The 25,974-nt window shown below is 36.2% G+C and overlaps 1 protein-coding gene across 5 annotated transcripts in view; it reads left to right on the top strand.

The window, feature by feature from the left end:
* Window positions 1-25,497, top strand: part of LOC123529474 (NXPE family member 2-like) — a 28,528-nt gene extending 3,031 nt beyond the window's left edge. For 2 of the 5 annotated variants that reach the window (XM_045309820.2, XM_045309819.2), the window contains 7 exons: window positions 7,103-7,145; window positions 16,140-16,256; window positions 18,463-18,608; window positions 19,924-20,201; window positions 21,519-21,784; window positions 23,414-23,592; window positions 24,695-25,497. In XM_045309820.2, the coding sequence (XP_045165755.2) occupies window positions 7,135-7,145; window positions 16,140-16,256; window positions 18,463-18,608; window positions 19,924-20,201; window positions 21,519-21,784; window positions 23,414-23,592; window positions 24,695-25,362 (1,665 nt within the window). In that variant the 5' untranslated portion in view covers window positions 7,103-7,134 and the 3' untranslated portion in view covers window positions 25,363-25,497. Of the gene's footprint in view, window positions 1-7,102; window positions 7,157-16,139; window positions 16,257-18,462; window positions 18,609-19,923; window positions 20,202-21,518; window positions 21,785-23,413; window positions 23,593-24,694 lie in introns of all 5 variants that reach the window. The other 3 variants (XM_045309824.2, XM_045309823.2, XM_045309821.2) reach the window with 2 other exon arrangements.
* Window positions 25,498-25,974: the final 477 nt, after the last annotated feature.

The following is a 25,974-nucleotide window of genomic DNA, read 5'->3' on the forward strand; positions in this document are numbered from 1 at the left end:
ACAAAAACTCGCGCGATTTCATTCAGCCATTTGTTCACTTCATGTACCTGGTCATGATTTCCTCGTGCAGTCCGTGCATGTAAACCATGTGGTTTGATTGAACATTTTTTGCACATATACATGTGTAATACGACACACAACCATATTTTCAGCTATTCTCTGAAAAAAACATTAGTTTTCGTAATGCCGAGGCTGAATTCTGAAGAGAGGGCTCAGGTTTTGGCTATGCTTGAATGTGGGCGAACGCAGGAACAAGTTGCTAGACGTTTTAACGTCTCTCGTTCGACAATTGTGCGTCTTATTCGACGTGTTAGAGACACGGGAACGTCTATCGATAGACCACGTTCAGGTAGACCGCGTGTAACGTCAATACGACAGGATAATTATATACGTCAACGTCATTTACGTGACAGATTTGTGACGGCGCAATCTACGTCACGTATAGTTGTAGGTAACCGTGGACGTCCAATTAGTTGACATACAGTGAGAAATCGACTCAGAGAACGCGGAATTACCTGTCGTAGACCCTACCGCGGTCTAATTCTAACGTTACGCCACCGTCACCAACGTCTTATTTGGGCCCGCAACCATCGCGGCCAGCGTTGGCAGAACGTAGTGTTCAGTGACGAGTCGCGTTTCAACTTGTGGAACGCCGACGGACGTATCCGTGTCTATAGACGACGCCATGAACGCTACGCAAACAATTGCGTTTTGGAGCACAATCGTTACGGTGAAGGTGGAGTAATGGTGTGGGCAGCAATCAACCATAGGTTTAAGTCCCAACTCGTCGTTTGCCAAGGTAATCTCACAGCCAGGCGTTACATCGACCAGATATTACGTCATGTAGTTGTCCCTTTATTCCGTCAACGTCAAGGATTAGTCTATCAGCACGACAACGCGCGACCTCACGTTGCACGCGTCACCAGGGACTTTCTACAGGCTAGAAACATTAATGTTTTACCTTGGCCGGCGTGTTCACCGGACTGCAATCCGACTGAACACGCGTGGGATTATCTCGGACGGCGGTTACGCCAACGTCAACCCCAGCCAGCAAACGTCCGGGAACTGGTAGCAGCGCTGCACCAGGAGTGGGCCAGAATCCCACGGTATCTGTTACGCAACTGGTGCGGCTCTATGAGGCGTCGCCTTGCTGCTGTGGTTGCTAGCAGAGGTGGCCACACGCGCTACTGATTTTTCTAATGCAATTTCTCCGACCGGGCTATTAAAATTCAAGATTTAAGCTTAATGCGACAATGTAATGATTTCTTATTGACCATAAATTCTTGTAAAGCATCTAATTTGCGAATGGAATTGTTCTTTTCTAATTTTGAATCACGGTTAACGAAAAATTGTATACCGAGTTTGAATGAGGCGTTTCTTTATCTCGTCAGTGTATTTTAAACCTCTTACCTACAACTCAAAACATATAACTAACAAGAAGACCATGGTATGGCCCAAGAATGCTCACCTGAGTTTCACAACTTCCCTGATCAGTTTTGATAGATGGTTATACAAGGAAAATGTCTGTGAAATTATTTTGAAATAGTACCGATGTTTTACGACAAGAATATTTTAAAAGTATCAACTACATAAATACGGGCAGGTAATGTGTGTTGACCACGATTGGGGGAGGAAGGAGAGGGCTGGTTATAAGACTTTATGGGAATGCTGATATAGGGTACTATATCAAACAGTTACATACATATCGACGTCCCAGAAAAATAAGGTCGTAGCTTACACATTTTCGAAAAGGGCATTAAAAGTGGTATAACCTGAACATAAGATCATGTTTTTTTGCACCAAAAATGAAACATTGTTAATGATAGACGGTCGTATCTCTTACTTAATTTTAGAAATACCAACGGAAGACAAAGGTCATATCAGCCACTAATAACCTTTTAAGTTTACATATTACGTGATTTTGGATACAACAATTATATACAGTAGTAGTAAATAGGTCGTAAGTAGCAGATCTTACGACCTTTCATTATTGGCGACTGTAAAACGGCATACAATTTCTAAATTATCATCATGTCGATAATTAAAACATACATGACCGTCGGTGCTGTTAGTACTTGAAGGTTGAAATACAGATATGAACAGTTCGGTGAGAAATCTATAAAAAAATATTTAGATTTTAAGTATTTTTTCAGTTTTCTTATAAAAGTACTGCTTTTCACTTACGACCGGTGTCGACATATTATGAAAAAGTGATAACAATCCCGTTACGGCCATGTTCTTTTGACGAAACAGAATAATTTGTACACATCCGTGAAATATTTGTGTATTATTCTAAGATTGCTGTCTTGGTAGTGAGTTACATTAGGACCACAACAAACCGTGTGGTGGAAATTGATGAAACTTTGCTTGGATGTACCTTAGCTAGTTTTCTTCCGAACTTGTTCAAACCATTGCACATAGGGGCGACAGAGCTAACAATAGAAAAATCGCCAGTCCGATTTTAAAATAATTTCACACATATGATCCTTATGCAACCATCTACAAAGATTTTTCAAATTATTCCGATTCGTCAAAAAAAAACATGGCCGCCAGAGGGTTGTGGTCAATTTTCCCAATATGTATATGCTGGAAAATTAAAATATATTCTTGTCAGAAAGAGCAGACCCAGTTTTAAAGTAATGTTTCACAAATGTTCCTTTGGTGGCCCTTTACGAACGTTATTCAATTTTTTCTGATTCGTTACTGAACATGGCCGCTAGGGGCTGTGGTCACTTTTGAAAATCTCCTGGAAAGAAACTTCTGGTCCGATTTTAAAACAGTTTTATCCCAAATGGTCCTTGTTTGTCTCTCTACCAAGAGTGTTCAAATTATATTCGTCAATAAACAAGGCCGCCAGGGGCCGTGGTAATTTTTCCCTAAATATGTATATTGGAAACTAAAATTCTTCTTGTAAGAAACAGCAGGTTCCAGTATATGTATGTAGTTGTGATATTCTTGCCAAAATGTATTTAGTAAAAACTTTTAAAATATTCTTGTCGGAAAACACTGGCACTTTTTCAAAATAATTTCACAGACATTTTCCTTACAAAACCATATACCAAAACTGTTCAAGCAAGTTGGGTAAATAAGGTGAGCGATCTAGGGTCATCATGGCCCTTTTCATTTAAATTTCAAATTTTTGCTTCAAAAATCAGCTCCGATTGATGTATATTTAAGCGGTTTACAATCCCAATAGGTGTTTTTGCTATTAGCCATTCCAGGAGGTGCCCACTGTATTCCTTTATATGTTTGGTTTGTCATTATTGTCTATTTGTTTTCCTTTCGTCAATGTATTTATATAAAGTATAGCTTTTACTCAGTTATAACCTTGCCTTGGTGTGGTTGGGTCTGCGTTCTTGAAACGTGGCTAGTAGTTTAAAAATATACGGAATTGTTTTCAGAAAAAAAACGAAAAAGCCAAAAACGACCTAAGAAAATTATTTTGGGAAAAATAACTTTGCTGTAGGCTTGTGGAACTTAATGCCAATTGGCAGTTTTAATCTCACGCAAACCATATAGTGTTACCTCTAGACATGGAAAAACACGCATAACTACTACACAGAGACCATTTTATTCGTCAAAGTTCAATGCATTTGTAAGGATCAAATCAAGAAACGCCCTTGGAAAATATTTCATTTTCTATACCAACATTTGTCAACAAATACACGATTTAACCCACATAATTACATACTGGCAAAATAACAGATGGAGATGTGCGTGAAATTAGCCAGAGCAGCCAGAGTAGCCAGAGTGGCCAGAGTTCAGCCAGAGTTTAGCCAGAGTTCAGCCAGAGTTTAGCCATAGTAGCCAGAGAAGTCAGAACTCTGGCTAGCCAGAGTAGCCAGAGTTCAGCCAGAGAAGTCATAACTCTGGTTACTCTGGCTGGCCAGAGTAGCCAGAGTTCAGCCAGAGAAATCATAACTCTGGTTATTCTGGCTGGCCAGAGTAGCCAGAGTTCGGCCAGAGAAGTCATAACTCTGGTTACTCTGGCTGGCCAGAGTAGCCAGAGTTCAGCAAGAAAAGCCAGAGTTTCTAGGATGTTAAAATGTTCTGGCTACTCTGGTCAGCCATAGTATCCAGAATAGTCCGAGTCGCCTGGATTTTATTTGCTTTGGTTAGTCTGGCTGGCCAGAGTAGCCAGAGTTTCTAGTATTTTAAGAGTAGCCAGAGTAACCTGGTTCACAAATCATTTTCCGTCTTAGCTGAATTTGATTATGAAACTTTTAAAATATGTTATTTCTATCTAAATAGCATGCTTAAACTGAATGTCAAGTTCATTAATATTTTCAAGTGGCTATTTAGAGTAGCCAGAGTTCAGCCAAAGTTCAGCCATAGTAGCAAATGTTCTGACTGCTCAGCCAGAGTATCCGGAGTAGCCGGAGTCACTAGGATTTCATTTGCTCTGGTTACTTTGGCTGGCCAGAGTAGCCAGAGTTTCTAGGATTTTAACATGGTTTTGTAACTCTGGTCAGCCAGAGTAACCAGGTCCCATGTTCACAAAAGTTTTTCAGTCTTAGCTGAATTTGATTATGAAATTTAATAATTGAGCCGTGCCATGAGAAAACAAACATAGTGGCTTTGCGACCAGCATAGATCCAGAACAGGCTGCGCATCCGCGCAGTCTGGTCAGGATCCATGTTGTCCGCTTTTAAAGCGTATTGAACTTTTGCGAACAGCATGGATTCTGACGCTCAGGCTGGTCTGGATCCATTCTGGTCTCAAACCCACTATGTTGGTTTTCTCATGGCGCGACTCATATGTCATTTCTATCTAAATAGCATGTTTAAAACTGAATTTCAAGTTAATAACTATTTTCAAGAGGCTATTTAGAGTAGCCAGAGTAGCCAGAACTCTGGTCACTATGGCTGGCCAGAGTTCAGCCAGAGTTTAGCCAGAGTAGCCAGAGTTCAGCCAGAGAAGCCAGAAACCTGGTTACTCTGGCTGGCCAGTGTAGCCGAGTAACCAGGATGTTGGCTACTTTGGCTAGCCAGAACAGCCAGAATTTCCGACATGTCCATTGGTTCTAGCTACCCAGGCTAGCCCGAATAGCCAGAGAAAATACTGTAATATCTATTGCGAAATGACCCTTTTGGTTCTCTCAGGTTTGATTTTTTAGTGTTTTATATGTATCAAGTGATTCATAAAACGGACTTCAAAAAAATATCTTATTTTTCAGACAGCAGCCAGAGTTGTCAGACTTTCTAGGATTTTAATATGTTCTAGCTACTCTGGTCAGCCAGAGTAGTCAGAGTGGCCATGATTTCATTTGCTCTGGCTACTCTGGCTAGTCAGAACAGCCATAATTTCCGAGATGGCCATTGTTACTAGCTACTCTGCCTATCAGAAATAGCTAAAGAAAATACAGTAAAACCTGTTGCCAGAGTAGCCAGAGTAACCAGAACTCTGGTTACTGTGGCTGACCAGGACAGCCTGTTTCATAATTTTACATAGTCTGGCTACACTGGCTGGCCAGAGTAACGAGGAATAACTGAAATGCGCACGGATTCTGGTTACTCTGGCTGGCCAGAACGGCCAGAGAAAATACAGACAAACATGTAAACTAGAGCCATTTTGAAAATGTATGACCCTTTTTCATAAAAATCATATTATACATGATTAGGTTGCACTAACTGTTGTATATAATTTTAATGTAAATAAAAAGTTAAACCTGTTGCGTGTTGTGTGTGTGGTATATGAAGGCTTAAATTCACAAAGATTAAAGCGAACAGGTCTATATATTTCTGGTAGATTGAAAATCTTTAAAACAAGCCTAAAATATCAAATGAAATAACATAACAACAACAAAGAAACAGTAAGACGGCATGATTTTCGAACAAAGTTAAGAGTAACACGAAACAGAAAATGACATTTTCAAAAAAGAAAAACAAAAAGAAATAAACGGGTATATGCAAAGACTGTTTGTTTATATACATTGTAAATAATACTTAGGTATGTTTCCTTTTTATAGAAGTTGTAATTTTACAAAGTAGCCTGCCTCCCAAGAAGGGTAGATACGACGAAGCGACACCGATCCATCCTGAATCCTCAGTACTTATACGGCTGTATGCCATACCACACTGGACTGTGATTTAGTGCATTGCGACCTGGCTGTCATGGTCTTTTGTTTTGCATTGACCCATTCTGGATCTTATTCATGGCATATTTGATCCCCAGTGTATTGTCTCATATTCCTTCTGTTGAAAAAAAGAAATGGCGCCAAATTGAAAGTAAAAAACACATGTACCTGAAAATAAATATGCTATTAAGATAGAAATGACATATTAAGTTTCATAATTAAACTTAGCTAAGCCTGAAAATATTTTGCGAACATGGTACCTGGTTACTCTGGCTACTCCGGCTAGTCTGGCTGACCAGAGTAGCCAGAACATGTTAAAATCCTAGAAGCTCTGGCTACTCTGGCTGAACTCTGGCTACTCTGGTAGAAACAGCCAGAGTAACCAGAGCAAATGATATCCTGGTGACTCGGGCTACTGTGACTACTTTGGCTGACCAGAGTAGCCAGAACATGTTAAAAATCTAGAAACTCTGCCTACCCTGGTTGAATTCTGGCCAGCCAGAGTAACCAGAGTTCTGGATACTGGATGAACTCTGTTTACTCTTGCAGAACTCTGGCTACTCTGGCCAGCCAGAGTAACTAACCAGAGTTCTGACTACTCTTGCTGAACTCTGGCTACTCTGGCTGAACTCTAACTACTCTGGCCAGCCAGAGTAACCAGAGCTATGACTTCTCTGGATGAACTCTGGCTGAACTCTGGCTACTCTGGCCAGCAAGAGTAACCAGAGTTATGACTTCTCTGGCTGAACTCTGGCTACTCTGGCTGAACTCTTGCTACTCTGGTTAACCAGAGTAACCAAAGGTCTGACCTCTCTGGCTACTCTGGCTAAACTCTGGCTGAACTCTGGCTACTCTGGCTGCTCTGGCTTATTTCACGCACATCAGATGGAGAGAAAATTCTCTGCTGCCTATTTGTTGGTCTCAAAGTATACACAAATATCTAGAAATATGAGAAAAGCAAACAAAGTAATTGGAAGACTGTTAGCTTAGCAGCTACTAGTATACCTGTGTTATTCTGTATTGCAGGTAACAGATATAGATTACAATTCTACAAAAGAATGAAAATAAAGTAAGTTAACAGTAAGTTCTATTATTGTTTCAATTTATGAGTTGTAAGCTACAATATCAAAGAGACTTTTAAGAAAAACGAACTGGAAGGTAGAAATAACAGCAAACTTTTAATTGGGTCATAGGTCATCTTCCACCTATCAAGTTTTGTCAGAAGTTTTCACGATCTGTCAAAATTACTTTTTTTATTCATTCTTCATATGCTTTATCTTTGTAAGTATCATGGTAAGAAATTGTAGTGTGTAACATTAAGTTAAATTCCGTATGAATAGTTGTGCTTGATATTGTTGGGGGTTTTGTTTTGAGCTCACTGTTCGAAGCCTCGTAAGAATTTGGATTTTTTCACTTTTATTGTTGGTAATGAGGGAAACAAAACTCGACCTGAACCGGAAGTTTTCAGCTGAACAGCCTTGCCATAGCCTAAAAATAAACGATTTTTGGGGGGTCTCTATTGACTTCATTGGCTACACGATTGACTGTTTTCCTCATACAAAACATTTATCAGCTTTTGCTATTTTCGTCGCTATTCACAGTTGTTAACATGGGCGCCACCATTGGAGATTTGAAGGGAATTTCGCCGTGTTTTTTTGTTGTTGTTATTGTGTCTGTTTTTTTTTTTTTTTTTTTTTTTTTTTTTTTTTTTTTCGTTTCTTTTTATGTCAACAATAAGATATTAAATATTTGTTTACGCGTTTGCCTTTTGATTAATAAAATTATCAAATAAAATTCAAAACAGCAAAAAGAAAACAAATCTATGTATAAGCTCCTTAATAAAATTTCCGGCAGTTTCCGACTGCCATGGACTTCTGTCGAAATGAAACCAGCAGGTGCGTGCGTCGATTAACATCTATAAGGCCTAGTAATTTGGAATTTGTAGTCATTAACGCCTTTATTCAACATTTGTTTTTATTCCAAATATATTTTGTTAAGGAACACATAATTGTGGCCAGCGAAGCGTGACCACAGATTTACCATACCACAAATTTACGGAGGAAATTTTTTATCCGAAACCGGAGAACAAGTAGTTCCATGTCCTCCATATTTTTTACAAGATAGGATAAGATAAGATAATATTTATTTAACGTCGGTTATATATAAAAGTTACAACATAAGCTTGAAGCTTGTATCCGACATAAACATATCCTATAACATACAAACAAAACAAACTGTAAATAAAAGCATCATTAAGACATATTAAGATAAGTTCTTCAGATTAAAACCTGAGTATCAAACCTAAAAATTTAATTGAGAGACATATATTACATTATATTGATAGAGGTAAGCACATAATTACTTAAGAATTTAATTCCTAAAAGATACAAGTTTATATAAGCAGTGAAAAATGAAGATAAAATTTATACAAAAGCTAAAACCTGTGTAGTATCTGCTGGTCAAAAGGAGTCTAAAAATACTTCTATAAAAAGAGAAAATTTAGTCAGGACTTGCGAAATAAAATTCATAAACAGATTTAGGTTAAGTGATCAGCAGCTACCATTCAGGATGAAAATAAGACATGATATAGTAATTCAAGTCTGTTTAACTTTCAAAAAGCTTCTGAAATTCAACATTATCAAAAATACATGGCTTTAGTATATATTTGTGGTTATCTATATTTTATAACAAAACCAAAGCGTATGAAAATGAGCACGCTTGCTTTAATCACATGACCCAAACATTTCTTTGTCACGTGACCGAAAAATTTATAAATAACCTACAAAAATACTTCAGCACCACCCGCGTAGATCTATATATATTGCATGAAATCAATGGAAGAGGTGTTATCTTATTTACTTTTCATAGAGAAAGATACGATCCTTTCATAATATCTTCGTCAATAATTTTTATTTGCACAGTCGTGCAATTTTTAAGAAAAAAAATGCAGCCGTAACGGAGGGGGCGAAAAATCGTACCTGTTTCCCGAAAATACAAACATATGCACTTCTATTTGATTTAATTTTACATTCTAGCTGGTATTTGTGACTGACATATCATTAAAGAGTATAAATAATTCGAAAGAAACATTATTTTAAACAAGTTCGCCGGTAGATTAGCGGTGTTTTCGTTCCAAAATATTCACGAACTGGCGTACGATTTCTTCTCGGATAAGTTTAACTAAACAGTAGCGGGCTTCGGAAGACTGCAATGAAATCATTTGAGACAGTTCAAACTAAGTTTGAAAACTTTCAATTTTCAATATTTGCATTTTTAACAATGAAATTCGTAAAAAGATCCTTTGGAAGCATAGAATGCAACCAAAAAGAATAATAGCAGACTCGGTTTGAATGAGTCTGTTCATGAGAAGTAATGAAATGTGCAACACCCCTTATGCCCTCTAGCACCGGCTAGAGCGGAACTCATTACACATATGTTGAATGGACTCCATGATCCTAAAGGACCAGAAAATATAACAACACTAAAATAATATAGAATAGAAAAAGTTGTACTATGATGCATATTACATTAATCTACAGCTGAAAAAAATGACTGAAGGCAACCTGAAGATCATGATGTGTGCTGATATTGAAGACATTTGTAGTTGTTTTGGTTGTTTTAAAATTGAATTAAAACACTTTAATATCATTGTAAATATTCGGTTATGGTTGCTTTTTAGTTTAAGAACTATTCTGAAGTGTCTTTTATCTATGTAATATGTATAATATATTCATAGCCTGCTTTTACCAAGATGAGATCTCATTTGATTTTGTAACCCTCAAGGTTACAGGGGCCTGAACATGGAAACCGTTTCTGATAAAAAAAAACGTGAGAAACACTTGACCCAGAATATTGAAACTTTATAAGATAATTGGACATATGACTCCTATTGATTTTTGAATCACTTTATCAGAAGTTAAGGTCACAGGAACCAGACCATGGAAAGTAGTTTCCAACCAATAACTTTAGAATCATTTAACCCAGAACCTTAAATCATAATGATAGGAATTACAGAGTAGATGACCCTTAATGTTTCTGGGTCATTTGACTTAAGGGAAAGGTCACAGGGGCCTGAAGATGGAAAAACACTTTCTGATCAATAACGTGAGAATCACTTGGCCCAGAATGTTGAAACTTCATATGATGATTGGACTTGCAGAGTAGATGACCCCTGTAGACTTTGGGCTCAATCGATTAAATGTCAAGTAACAGGGGCCTGAACATGGAAAATGGTTTACTTGAGAACCACTTGACCCAGAATCTTGAGACTTCATAGGGTGATTGGACATGCCAAGTAGATGATCCCTATTGCAGCCAACCATTAGTGTATCTTTGTCTTTCGCTCTTATCTTCTATTGACTTCTTGCCTATTACAACTATACATTGGGGGAGACATGGGCATCTTCTAGTTTGAAAATTGATTATCCTCCTTCGAAATTTTCGGATGATAACTGGAGAACGCTTGGGATAGGCTCATGAATGTTGATCGGGAGGTTTGTCATGAACAGCAGATGACCCTTATTGATTTTGAGTTCAGTAGGTCAAAGGTCAAGATCACATTGACAATAGAACTTTTTGCCAGAAAACTAGATAATGCTTTGGTCTAAGATCACATTTGATACAGAAGTCATTTTAGACTGGTAAATGACCCATAATTATGCTCAATACGTCAAATGTCCAGTGTGCAGTGACCAATAAATTCTGTTCCTTGTCAGTTACTTCATGCAAGTGTTCTACAAGCTCTTGTTATAACTAGAATCTCCAAACATGACATAATTATCAATTAGTCAATGACCTTTGCTCACATTAAACTGTTCCAGTAAAAGCAGAGTGTTTTCCCATTGAGTTGTTAAAAAATGCTTATAATTCAAAAAAGATGTTGAGCAAGATTAACCAAACCTCACAAAATCTTCAATAAGCACATGAGCTTTGCTCATATATTATTTTATCCCCTTTGACAAAGTTCAAAGCAGAGTTTTGCCCCTTGATTTGGTAAAAAATGGTTGAAAATGCTTATTGATCAAAAGTAGTTTAACAAGGATCACCAAACTTAAGCTAACTGTTCATACCCATTACCAGAAGCGGTCAACCGCTGCCCACTTCAGTCCTCTCAGCGCTTTGATTTTGATAGGGTTAGGAAGTATTTATTGTGCTTTAACCAATACAATCACGTCAAAACTGATATATATATTAGGCGCAACTAACATGTTAATTGGCGCATGTCAATCTCGGGAGTGGCTGATCTAGTTATGTTAATTTAGAATGATGATAGTAATAATCTTGGTGCACATCTTATATCACAACAAATTGCAGCATTCGGAGTTCACTTACCTACATATATAAGAGATACTCTATTATGTACTGCAGCCTATACGGATGATGCATAAGTTATTGGTTTCGTACATTTTTAAAGGCTTTATACGGTTTACCTAAAAAATATTTAACTTTTTGTATTATTTAGCATACCTGAATACACATTATGTACATTTAAATCCGTAGCTGCGCATATTAGCATACAGTTCGTTTTCGTAAACATCATGTTTGTAAACATTAAAGATTGCGTTTTGTAAGTAGAGAAATTTTGGTTTGAAAACATGTAAACACGGATGACCTAGTAATCGAACAGTACTAGCTAGTGCATTTTATTTGACCTGGCGGGGCGTGGTTTAGCGCCGCGGACGGTCCACTACATTTTTGTGCAGGGTATGTAGTACATGTAACCAATGTAGCGTCGAAGTTTAGTCGTTGGTTACCGAAGATATTACGGAATGAAACAGTTATATTGCTCTACCTATTTTGCTCGTTTTTTGAGATTACCATACTTTGCATATATCAGAGATTAACTCCGCCCCGCCAGGTCAAATAAAACGGACTATATATAGTCAACAAGTCAATCGGGAATCCTCGGCCATCTCCGGAATCCTCCGTTAGTCTATTGCGTAGCATAAAGGTCGAGGTATTCAGATTGGTCAACAAGTATCAGGTTTATAAAAAGAGCGTCCTTGTACTGCTTTTTTTTCACTGAAGCATTCAAATATTACAAGTGTACTGTAAATTTGGTAATGTTTGAGGGAAAATACACATATCACATAGACATTTTATTGAAAATGGGCAACACTAAGTTAAATTCATTGAAACTGACATTAAAAAAGGAAGAATATTTTATTTAAAGGTAAGAACAAAGCACTAAACCCATCGTGAAAATATTGCATGTGGTGTACACTCGATGTATTGTGCTATTTTTTTAACCTGTCAAATGTGCATACACATTACACGCTCTGTGCATTCGATATTATAATATTCGGCCCAACTTCGGTGCTATCCGTATGTTCTACGGAAAGAAATTCATTATTATTATTGATGGTAAAACACGTATTGGTCGTTCGTATCTATGGCCGAGTGGTTACAGCACATGACTCAAATGCTGAAAATCGCTGGTTCGACCCCATTAGGGAGAACATTTTTATTTTTCATTTTGATTGTTTATATGATTTATATGACTCCGATGACAGCAGTACCGACACCGCGAGCGAAACTGAATAATGAATTTAGCTAGTTGTAATTTATATGTATGAAATTTATAATGTAGTGAAATGAACTGTGAATAAAAATAACATAAACATATATTTAAAATGAGAAATTAAAAAAAAAAAACGAGATAAAAACATAAAAAGATACTTGTGAAAATACAATCAAGGGAACATTGCATAAAAATGTACATACACAAAGTGTTTCTTAAATTTGTGCAAGAAAGAAAAGAAAACAAAAAACAGATTCTGAATGGTTTCGATCTTAAGATCTCCAGGTTTCATGCTATTGACGGTAACCACTGAGCTATCGTGACTTGCGTACATGCGTATGCACGCTTTAAATATTTTACCATTTTAATTCCTGGTTACTTCTGTATAGTATACGGAATGTACCGAAAATCAACCGAAGATTAAAATATTCTGTGCACCGCACATGTAATCAATATGCATTTGACAGTTCAATAAAATAGTACAATAATACACTTTGATCTTAAACTGAAACAAACAAGTACCCTTTAAATATTCGTTTAGATAAAAAGAAAGAGAAAACAGAAAACGGGAACAATGCTTATTTGAGCCGCGCCATGAGAAAACCAACATATTGCTGAAGCTATTACACCGGTTATACTACAAAATATTTATTTAGTTTTAGACTTTTCTAAAGCAGATAATATCACTTATTGGTGTTTATTTCTGTTTGCCTTTTTCCTAATGGCCAGGAAATCAAAGCTGGTCCCTACCGTTAAAAAGGATCTTATGAATCCAAAATTTTTACTAAGGAAAGATGTTGAAGTGTTAAATAATGAATTGTTGGTTTCTATGCACTGGACAAAGACTATTCAGGCAGGTGAAAGAATCCTGAGAACTCCTTTATCTTCTATTTCAGACTCCTGTTTATGTCCAGTAACAGCATTCCGTAACATGGTTAAAGTCTTCCCAGCTGGAGATAATGCCCCTCTTTTCATTTTGACTTCTGGCAAAGTAGTTACTTATCAGTTGTTTCAAACTAATTTGAGATCTTGTATTCGTAAGATTGGTCTTAACCCAGCTGATTTTTCTACTCATTCCTTCAGAAGAGGTTTCGCTACTAGCCTTTCAAATGGAAATTCCGCCTGATCTCATTCAACTCTTGGGGGACTGGCGCTCTGATGCATACAAAAGATATATTCAATATTCGCTCGAGGACAAATTTAAAATTTCACGTTTTGTAGCTAATAACTTAAACAAGAAATATAGTACGTATATTAAAAACTCAGTTTGAGACACTGGCCAGTGGTATGTCACATTCAGGCATTTCATCCTAGCGGAGTTATGTGTCTGTTGTCGGTTAGACGTTTTCACTTTCCGGACAGACTTTTCTGGTGTGTGCATATTAATGGTTCAGTTGTTTGAACACGTTGAGTATAGTGTTTTTGGTATGTTACTTTCACATATTACAGTACAGCCTTTTATCTGTTTTTATTCATAGATATAAGCATAGAATTTTATTTATAAGTATATTAGGCTCATCATAATATTGTACACAATATTTCTTTATTTATTGTTATAGACGTGCCACGTGTTTGCATTATGGGAGACTCTATTATTAAACATCTACCTTCAATTCAAGGCGTGTCTATATTTGCCTTTCCGGGGGCTACAATTGGCAAATTATCATTTCTGGTCGACTCCAGAGCAGTTCCACTTGCGGACTTCAATTTTGTGATAATTCATGTGGGAACTAACAATATTGCAAATGGTCATTCACTACAGCACATGTCTTCAGATTTCGCCAATATGGTGGCTTCTATTCGCAAATTCAACAAGGATATTGCCATTATTATGAACAGATGTGAAGTGATCAATTCTGTCTCCATTTTTCTTTTGCAAGTAATATGGCCAGTTTTTCGACTGTTCAGTTGTGACTTAACCTCTGAGTTAAGCCGTGTTGTATATATTTATAATGTTAACACTGGGGCACGAGAAAATTTAAATTTCTACGTAAAAATACGTATAAAAAGGGCCTAAGTTTGTGTCGCATGTATCTGAAAAAGTTTTAAACCCAGTATTTTAAAACATTACAAGAATATTATTCAGCATGTGAAGTTGTGCATCTGAGGTTTTGTTAGAGATATCACTCAGTCAGACCAGAGTTATGGCCCTTGACTTAAAAAAATATGCATAAAAAGGCATACAAGTTGTGTCTCATATATCTAAAAATGTGTATGACGTAGGGTCATGAAACATCATAGGAATATTATTTAGCATGTGAAGTTGTGCACCTGGGATTTTGTTCTGGATTTTTATCAGTCAGACCAAAGTTCTGGCCCTAGATTGTCAAAAAATATGCATAAATGGGGTACAAGTTTATTGTCATATGTTTTCAAAAAGTATTTGACTTCAAGTCATAAAACATTAGGGGATTGTTATATAGCATGTGAAGTTGCGCACCTGGTCTTCTGTTTGAGATTTCACTTAGCCAGATTGGAGTTATGGTCATTGACTTAGTGAAAAATACACATAAAGTGCTTGTGTTGCATATATCTTTAAAACAAATCACCTAGAGTCATGAAACCATGTAGGAATGTAATCCGCATGTGAATTTTTGCACCTGAGTTTTTTAACTTTGCAAGACCAGAGTTATGGCCCTCAAATAAGTCAAAATATAAAAGTTTGTACCGCATGCACGTTCAAAAGTAATTGACGTAGAGTCATAAAACATTACAGCTATGAAGTTTTGCACCGGGTGTTCTCTTTGGAATTTTACTCAGCTAGGCCAGAGTTATGGTCCATCACTAAGTGAACTATACACATAAAGATCTGAAACTAGTTTAAACTGAATTGAATTAATTGTGTTATCGTTTCAAGTTTAGTGCTGGCCTTTCTATGGACATACATCTAGTTTAAACTGAATTGAATAAATTGTGTTATCGTTTCAAGTATAGTGCTGGCCTTCCTACGGACATACATCTAGTTTAAACTGAATTGAATCAATTGTGTTATCGACATACATCTAGTTTAAACTGAATTGAATAAAATGTGTTTTCGTTTCAAGTATAGTGCTGGCCTTTCTATGGACACACATCTAGTTTAAACTGAATTGAATAAATTGTGTTTTCGTTTCAAGTATAGTGCTGGCCTTTCTTTGGACACACATCTAGTTTAAACTGAATTGAATAAATTGTGTTATCGTTTCAAGTATAGCGCTGGCCTTTCTAAGGACATACTAGTTTAAACTGAATTGAATAAATTGTGTTTTCGTTTCAAATATAGTGCTGGCCTTTTTATGGACATCTAGTTTAAACTGAATTGAATAAATTGTGTTATCATTTCAAGTATAGTGTTGGCCTTTCTATGGACACACATCTAGTTTAAACTGAATTGAATAAATTGTGTTATCGTTTCAAGTAGAGTGCTGGCCTTTCTATGGACATACATCTAGTTTAAACTGAATTAAAAAAATGTGTTATCATTTCAAGTATAATACTGGCCTTTCTTTCAAGTTAAAAAGTATTAAATCTAGAGGCACATTCCTTTCCGTTTATTTATTTCAGTAATGGTCTGGGGAAAACACTGGTACTAATTTTTGCAGCATTGCTAGTTGTTGCACTTGTATTCGTGTTTCATGCCACACGCATGTTCAACATTTCAAGACAAATGTTCATTACTAGGTGAGTCCTTGTCGTCAAATTTATTGTCAATAAGATGTGATTTCAGCTATTGTTAAGGTTAGTCTATATAAGCAAACTGAGACCAGTTATAGACAGAACTAAATGGTAGATGATGTTTTACAATGCGGCAAGCCGGTGTTGCCAAATCTTATGAAAAAGGTTGTCATCAATTCTAATAATGAGACGTGTATGATTCTAAACAATGGTTTGTGAAACAAAGGGGAGCGGTGATCTAGTGGATAAGGTGTCGGCCGCTCAATCCAGGGGTCGTGGGTTCGAGCCCCACTGGGGTCACGACCATGACTCCTAATATGACACCAGTACTGGTTTTTCCAGGAAGCGGACTCGAGAGTGAACACAATAAGCTTGAAGCCTTCATCACAATCGAGCTAAAACAAATTAGTATAAACTAAACTAAACAAAGTTTTTTACACACTCTGTTACTTACTTTTCTGTGTATATATGAAAAAAAGGTTTCATAGTATTTTAAAGTAAATGCAAGGAAATCATTCGACGCTCTTTTCTAAAAGGCGTTCAGCAAGCTCTTCTACTTATTTTACACACAGAGTTGTTTGTTAGAATTGCATGAAATAGAATGTGAATGAAATATGGAATTTCAAACTACCTAAAAGGAGGACTGATTTTCGGGTTGTTAATGATCTGGCGTTTGTTGATGTTACCTAGATTCACACAGTCTCTTTTACCAATTTCCTTTTATTATTGGATGAACATATAGATAACGCAGTCATTTTTAAAGACCTAAGTGCTTATAATAAGGTTTTGTTAAGTTTTCTGATCCTTTTTTTATTTTATTGTAATAGAATTCCACTTATGCTGGTGCTTGGCGGCGTGAGGGGTTTGCACAACATTGCATTACCTGTCATCAACTGACTTAATCCAACCGTGTCTGCTATTATTTTGCTTGGTTGCTTTCTATACTTCCAAATACATTTATTTTGATTTGAGAAAAATCAGGATCTCAACATTAACACAACGTATTCATATAGATTAACATTTTTCACTTGACAGTACGAAAATGCAAAAACCTCTGGATACTGCATAGATCAAAGAGCTATAAAAATATAAATGTATTTTATACTTCTTTGCATAGATTGATAAATGAGCTTCACCATGAGAAAACCAACATAGTGCATTTGCGACCAGCATGGATCCAGACAAGCCTGCGCATCCGCGCAGTCTGGTCAGAATCCATGCTGTTCGCTAACGGTTTCTCTAATTGCAATAGGCTTTGAAAGCGAAAAGCATGGATCCTGACCAGACTGTGCAGGCTTGTCTGAATCCATGCTGGTCGCAAATGCACTATGTTGGTTTTCTCATGGTGCGGCTCAAATCTGTAATTGTAATAGTCGAACTGAAATAATCAAGTTTTACTAATATTTAGTTTCTAAAAATGGCAAAAAAAGAGTAGCGTACACTAAATGAATACAGTATGATGTATAAATTTAAAATATCCGTCCATAATAGAAAGCCTACTTTTAGATTGGCCATGAATAGATATAAGTATCAGTAGACCTACCTGTCCATAACACATTGGTTAAGGGTGCGGACTAGTAATTTCAAATGATTTCAGGTCATGGATTCGATTTTTTTTACTTTTATTACCCTTTAAACTTTATTTTGATAAAAAGCTTGTCAAATAATGTTCAGGGTTGAAAAATTTGACAGGAACTTGTTTGAAATCTGATTCTTTGGAAACATACACGGAAAACGTCAGGTTGTTTTACTCGAACAGGTTGCATATACCTTAAACATGTACTTTTATTAGAAATGTTATGATTATAGAAACATATAAAGCCTTTGCGTAAGGAGTACATTTGATTACAACACTGACATCACCAACAATATAGGGTCCTGTGATTTTTATATAATTTTGATTTGTTTTCATAAGATTACTTTATAAGCTGTGTAGAATATTAATTTTTTAGATGTGTTTTGTGCAAATGTGTGTTTGTGTGTATATAGCTCTAATCATATAACACGTGTACTCTCGGTTTGGTGTTTTTTTTTTTTTTTTTTTTTTTTTTTTTTTTTTTTTTGCGAGTATGGGTTTGGATGTATTTGTAATGTAGCTCGGTGATTGGAAAATGTATGTGTGTATACTTATGCTTGCAATATGTATAGCTTTTAAAGATTCTTAATATTGTTTAATATGAATGGAATATACTGAGTTTTATTTTTGTTCCAGTTACGCAGCAAAGGACTATGCCACCGGTGATCCAAGTAATCCAACGTTTTACAACCTTCTACTGGAAGAGGAAGCGCTCAAGTTTGAACGATGCAAAGATATAAATAAAGCAGCTTCTGTACAAAGATCAATAATATCATTGACAAGTATCAACTATATTTTACTCATTGATTTTAACCTTTAGCCTGCTAAATTTCTAAAATGAACTGGTCCATCATTCAGTTTGGTCAGTACCAATTATCATTCAAAGGGGTGTTCACTGAAAATTTACTGACGATAGCGAACTGTGTAGACCATGATCAGCCTGTGCAGGCTGATCTTGGTCTGCACTAGCCACAAAGGCAGAATCACTTGCCACCAGCAGGGTAAAGGTTAATGGGGGACGCTATATCATTTCAGTTCGGCATTTCGAAATAAAGGGACAATAATTTATACAATTTTTTTCTCTTCGTCACCTGCATAGAGATCTTGGGATTTTATTCTGTCAGTTATGTTCTTTTGTTAAACAGAAGTTCAGAAGTACATGTTTCTGTCTTTTTATAATTTGATATTATTCTTTGGATTTGCTTAAAATCAGTTTCTAAACAGCGCCAAAATTATAACGTGATCGATAACGCTGACGAAATATTTACTTTTTTACCTATTTCTCGCCATTGCTTTATCATTATAGAACTTTTTTCCTCTTGAAGATGCAAACGTGAACATTCCGACAACAGTTCAATATCCTTTAATGGATGCCTGATTTCTCCAGTTTACAAAATTCGCGCAACCACGCATCGAGACCGGCATGAAGGTTACCTTCTATGATAATCTATGTGAATAGATAAAAATTGGTATTATATCTTCTCACTTTCAAGCCGTTTCACATGATTTATGAAATAAAATGTGGGGTTATACAGTCATTTTTTCTTTCAAAGTAAGAAAAACTCTAACGTGAAATTATAAATATTGCGTAATTTGCCAAAGCATGCTACAATAACTCGAACATATATTATAGTGTATATCAATAAAATAGTCGTTTCATTTTCGATGATGGAAACAAATGTACTATCCAAATAAATATGCCACCGTTTTGAAAATTTCATAATTGTGACTTTGCATGTGTGTTTGGTAGTAACTGTGGTATGTTCTAGTAATACACTTGTTTCACCTATGATAACATGAATTCACTGATGGGAAATAATGCTCAAACAACAGTCGAGTGATTTAATGATTATGCTAGGGACGTTTTCAAGATCACTATTGAAGAGACACAATAGTGTTGGAGAAGAGCTTCGGATTCCTGTTCCGTATGTCAAGGATTTGAATCAAACAGTTGTAGAATTCAGCCATGGTACCCAAAATACATTTCCAATGCGCTGGTGCCGTTCAAAAAGAAATAATTCATCACGTGTAAGCTGTGAAAAAAACCCTTTAAATTCTGTATAGAAGTAACTTGATGGGTTTTCTTTTCTTTCCTAGATCATGTTAATAGGACATACAACATTGGTGAAACAATTCGAGCAACTGTAACGCTTCATGATGGTTACAATAAACGTAAATATTCAGGAGGCGATCATCTGAGAGCGAGAATACAAAACAAAGTACTTAAGGCATCAGCTCCTTGTATAGTGACTTACAACAAAGATGGAACGCAAACGGTTGCGTGTGAGGCATTGTGGACGGGGACTTCAACAATCATCGTGACTCTAGCACATACAGTAGAGACAATTGCTACCAATTATCGTCTTAAAACACAGGTAGGTTTACAGTTTGTACTACAAATTGTACATTTGGGTGATATCATGATGAAGTCCTTTATTAATCAATCCATGAAGGTCACAGAATCCGGACGAACGGACAAACGGACGCTGCAATTACTATATGCCGCTAAATGGGGACGTAAATCGTTGTTGTCTAAACAGCATTGACTATATAGACACTTTTGGTTTATTTACAAAAATAAACGTACACTGAAGAATCAAACATGATCAGGATTTAATTTCCAGTAACTTGTATGGAGTTTTCAAAAGTAAACATTTTTGTACTCCCCGAACAACGAAGTTGCAAGGGTGGGGTATACTGGTTTCAGGTTGTCTGTCCGTAGACACAGTCTTGTGCGCACAAACTCTCCTCATTCCCTTGACACAACTTAATGAAATTTTACACGAGTGATTAGTAACAACAGTAATTGTGCGTGGTACATGTAAGGGTCTTTCAGATTTTTTTTTCAGAGTTACAGGACTTTGTTTTTTTGTTACTATACTATATACATAGAATCTTCATATGCAAACTTGTGCACGCCTAAGCTCCTGAACCCTTGCACACAATTTAATGAAACTTTTTAAGTCATTTAGATTCGAAGATTGAATACTGCTTAAGCCGGTGCTAGGGGGCGTGGGCAGTGTTACCTTTTCCATTACCGCTCATAGACTCAATCAAACCGAGTCTGCAATTTTCACTGTTTGCCTTGTTCTCGGTGCTTCCGAGAGATCTACTTTCCAGATTTTATTCACACAAGTGATCAGTACCAACCCTAGCTGTGCATGGTGCATGTTAGGGTATTTCAGAAAAATATTCTGCACAGTTATGGGACTTAAGTTTTTTGTTACTATACTATACACATACAGTCCACATAGTTATGCAATTTTGTGTGCGTCAAACTGCAATGTACTGTGTCAGTGCGTGCGGGGGGTACTTTTATCACATTCAGTGATAGCTCTAGTTTTGATGAGAATTTCATGAATATTAAAACATCAGAAGTAAGTCATTCGACGTTTAATCAGTATTACATCTGTCAATATTTAGCTGTTAAAAATATTGGTTGATCCTATAATTGGAATCTCGAAATGTTTACATATAAATTACTATTGTTAAGATTTGCAACAAATCGCATTAGAAAAGTTGTGTAATTATATGAGCAGTATATCTGTTAATTAAAATATGGACTGATCTTATAACTGGATTCTCAAACTATTTATATTTATGTTGCATCTGTTATGACCTACTACCAAAACACATGCCAGCCCTAGAGTAATAAAAAGCAAAACGTATTAATATTATATTACCATAATCAGGTTTTAGCTACTCGAGTTCTCGAGGGATTGTTCAAAAGTAGAAACTACAGTGAAGTCACTACCTGTCATCCGAACCATGTACATCTTCTGAAGCACAAGAGTTACAGAGAACTTTGTAATATGACATACATGAACTCAGGAATGCCATTTTATTGCGGGAAACCTAAAAGCGAGCATTTGCTGTGCGAAGACTGGCAGTTCGTTAGAGAAGGGGAAATATTCCCGGGTTTTCAAACTACACAGTGTGAGCAGACATTATTGAACAGGTGACTCAATAGCTTATAAATATGAATTTCAAGAAATTAAAGATATTGTCAGAAAAGTGTGTGATGAAAAAATCTTGTTAAACAAGGTTAAGGTTTAGAGTGTCATGAAAAGTCTTAAAAAGTGTTAATAGATAAATTTGAGGTATGAGATCACAATATCATACCTTTAAACAATGTAGACTAGAAAATTTAGCATGACAAATGGAATTTATTCTTAACGAAGATAGTAGTTCAGAGGTGGTCAAATAACGGATTTTTTTCGATACTTTAACATATAATCATATTCACTTATTTGTGTTGACTGTTGTTTTTGGTCCTTTCGAACCATGTAGAACATTCAATTGTTCTAATACAGAATTCCGCTTAAGCCGGTGCTAAGGGGCATGAGTTGTGTTGTACATTTCATAACCTTTCATTTAATAGCAAACTCAATAAAACCAAATCTTGTTTCTTGGTTGTGTTGTCTGCTTCCTAAATTTTATTCACTTAGCGCTCAATATAAGCCTAAGCTGAAGTTTCACTGGTGGTGTTTTCAAGATACAAAAACAATGTATTATTTTCCTGTCCTGGTTAGCCAACCAAAATAGAGACAGAGCGACGTATGGTCCCGAACATGTCGTTAGAACTCGAAGAATAGGTAGAGCTATTGTACTAACCCGTTCGCTGGCATCCGCCCCTGGGTCCATTTTCCAATTTGATTAAGATATATATGTAAGCTTGTATATCAATAATCACTGGTGGGGTTTGACACTTGTTCGCTGTGATGAACTGACATAATATAATGTACAGGTTCCCAACTTTTGATTTACAAAATTATGCCCTTTTTGTCGTAAGTTAGTATCTCAGTATCCACTAAAAGGAATAAGTTGAAACGTCACAGACTTGTCCACTATGATGGTTTGACATGCCTTACGCAGATTCCATAACTTTAGATTGCATTTTTACCAAATTATGCCCCTTTTTCAACAAAGATTTTATGTTTAAGTATTGCATGTAAGCTGGTATCTTAGTATTCACAACTAGGAATAGATTGAAACTTTACACACTTGTTCATTGTGATGATCTGACATTCAGTGCACTGATCCTTTATCTCCGTTTTTAACAAAGGTATGGTCTTTTTTCTAATAAGCAATTTAACCTGTTTTAGCCTTATAAGGTAGGAAAGTTCTACGACACAAAACTGATGACCCTTTTTTACTCGTTTATGTCAGTATTTTTATTAGTGACAATGCTTTTGAATAACTGAACATTGCTGTTCTCCATCAGCTCTTGTTTAAATTATAAGCTCCATTGTATATACAGTTTGACAGAAGTCCACACTTTGTAAGAATTACTTACAATAAACCTTATAATTTGAACTAGATATTTAGCCTTTAGCCTGCTGGCGACAAATGATTCTGCCTTTGCGACCAGTGCAGACCAAGTTCAGCCTGTACATCCTGATCATGGTCTGCACTATTCGTTATTCAATTTAGTTTATTTTCAGTGAACACCCCTTCAAATAATAAGTGGTACTGCCCAAATTGAAAAATGGAACAGTCCATTTTAGAAAATTTAGCAGGCTAAAGGTTAGCAGTCACTTCGGAATATTTTACTATTATTTCATTATTACAAACATCTTTATTTCAGAGGAAAACGTACTTTTAGGCAGACCTTAGATGTTAAAGTAGAAAATAAAATTGGAGATAACCACGTAATAGACAAACCAAGTGTACCTTGCAAATCATACAATATTTCCCTTTTGTGGCGGTCCAGAGGACTTACTGGCTTTTTCTTTAATGGAAAATGGAATCTTCGGAATTGTTTTGGTAAATTTTGCACACACTCTTTAGTTTGTGGGGGTTTTTTTTGCACACTTCTGTAATTCTGTATGGTTTTTGCACACTTTTCTAAGTCCACATGAGTTTTGCACATTCTTGTAAGTCTATGTGATTTTTGTGCACTTTTGCAAGTCTAGACGATTTTTGCATATTCTTGTAAATCTATGTGATTTTGCACACTCTTGTGAGTCTATCTGATTCTTGTACACTCTTGTAAGTCTGTGATTTTTGCACACTCTTAATTGTAAGTCCATATGATTTTTTCGCACTCTTGTAAATCTATGTGATTTTTGTGCACTTTTGTAAGTCAATGTGATTTTTGCACACTCTTGTAAATCTATGTGATTTCTGCACACTTTTGTAAGTTTATATGTTTTTGCACACTGTTGTAAGTACATGTGATATGTGCATACATTTATAAGTCTATGCGATTTAGGCATACAATGAAGGCTGTTTAACAATAACAAAAAAATATATCGCAGCCAAAAAATACTATAATGTTGTACAGTTGCTGATGTAGAATCATTCGTTGCTATATTTCAAATCAAAGGGTAGGAGGAAACAAAGAAATATTTTCAGAAGGGAGTTTGAAATGAATTAATGTATACCCTACGCTTCGGGAAACGTCAGTTTGAAATGAATTAATGTATACCCTACGCTTCAGGAAACGTCAGTTTGAAATGAATTAATGTATGCCCTACGCTTCAGGAAACGTCAGTTTGAAATGAATTAATGTATACCCTACGCTTCAGGAAACGTCAGTTTGAAATGAATTAATGTATACCCTACGCTTCAGGAAACGTCAGTTTGAAATGAATTAATGTATACCCTACGCTTCAGGAAACGTCAGTTTGAAATGAATTAATGTATACCCTACGCTTCGGGAAACGTCAGTATGAGATGAATTTATGTATACCCTACACTTAAGGCAATGTCAATTTGAAGTAAATCTATGTATACCCTATGCTAACTTAAAGAGCAGAAGTTAATCGCTTTCAATGTTTTTGACTGCTACTGTGTAACCATAATTCATCCCGGCTGTCTACGAGAATATGGTCAAACTAAAATAGATGTTCTTTTTACTTTCCAGGTTTCCAGGGCAATGATTACAAGAAATGCCTGGAAAATAGGCATTTATATTTGTTTGGCGATTCTACTACCAGGGGCTGGTATAAAGAAATTCTCAACCGATTCAAATGTCAACGTATCACAGAAAAATGGTGGATGGGAAGGTGGCATAAGGAGTCGGAGTGTTTCAATAAACAAATAAATTTCAAAGCAGGATGGTATCCGCACGCTCATCCATTTTTTGTTACAAATGAATGGGACGATGTGCGCTACAATTTATATTCAATCTCTCGCCGTATAGACAATATACCACAAACTGAACATGCTATTGTAGTTATACATATGTACCTGCATATGTTACCATTTCATCATAGCGTTTTTCAGCAAAAAATGAAAATCATTCGTAAAAGTGTTGAAACGTTTTTAGAAAAAAATAAATATTCCATAGTTATGGTTAAAGGACCACATACATTTGAAGTCAACCAGACTACAAGATTCAGACACAGTGATTATTTTGGGTATCTTTATAGTAAGATTATTTATGAAGTATTTGAGGGTTTACAAGACAGAATCATTTTATTAAATAATAGGGACGTAACTATAGCTCAGCCAAACAAAGGTGTTCATCCACCAAAAAACGTTGTAAATGCTATGATAGACCAAATGCTAAGTTATGTTTGTGATCAATGAACGATAAACATTTTGACTAAAATTAATATTCTCTATCTAAATACCACAACGTGAGTGAAAACGCCTATTATTTACAGGTGGAATTACTTATTACGTACTCAAAATTGGAAATAAAGCTCATGGTGTTCAAGGTCAGATGATTTCTGTACTCTACCATGTCTGGACACAATTGTCGCGCTTTCAAGGTCAGATGATTTCTGTACTCTACCATGTCTGGACACAATTGTGGCCCTTTCAAGGTCAGATGATTTCTGTACTCTACCATGTCTGAACACAACTGTCGCGCTTTCAAAGTCAGATGATTTCTGTACTCTTCCATGTCTGGACACAATTGTCGCGCTTTCAATGTCAGATGATTTCTGTACTCTACCATGTCTGGACACAATTGTCGCGCTTTCAAGGTCAGATGATTTCTGTACTCTACCATGTCTGGACACAACTGTCGCTCTTTCAAGGTCAGATGATTTCTGTACTCACCATGTCTGGACACAATTGTCGCGCTACAATTAATCAGCCTAATGCATCAATACAAATTGTTAACGAATGCTGAACTTTCTGCTTATAGCTTTGTATTACATGTTTTTGCTATATAAATATCAAACAATCAAGGCC

This window comes from Mercenaria mercenaria, chromosome 13, assembly GCF_021730395.1.
Source record: "Mercenaria mercenaria strain notata chromosome 13, MADL_Memer_1, whole genome shotgun sequence".
NCBI lineage: Eukaryota > Metazoa > Mollusca > Bivalvia > Venerida > Veneridae > Mercenaria > Mercenaria mercenaria.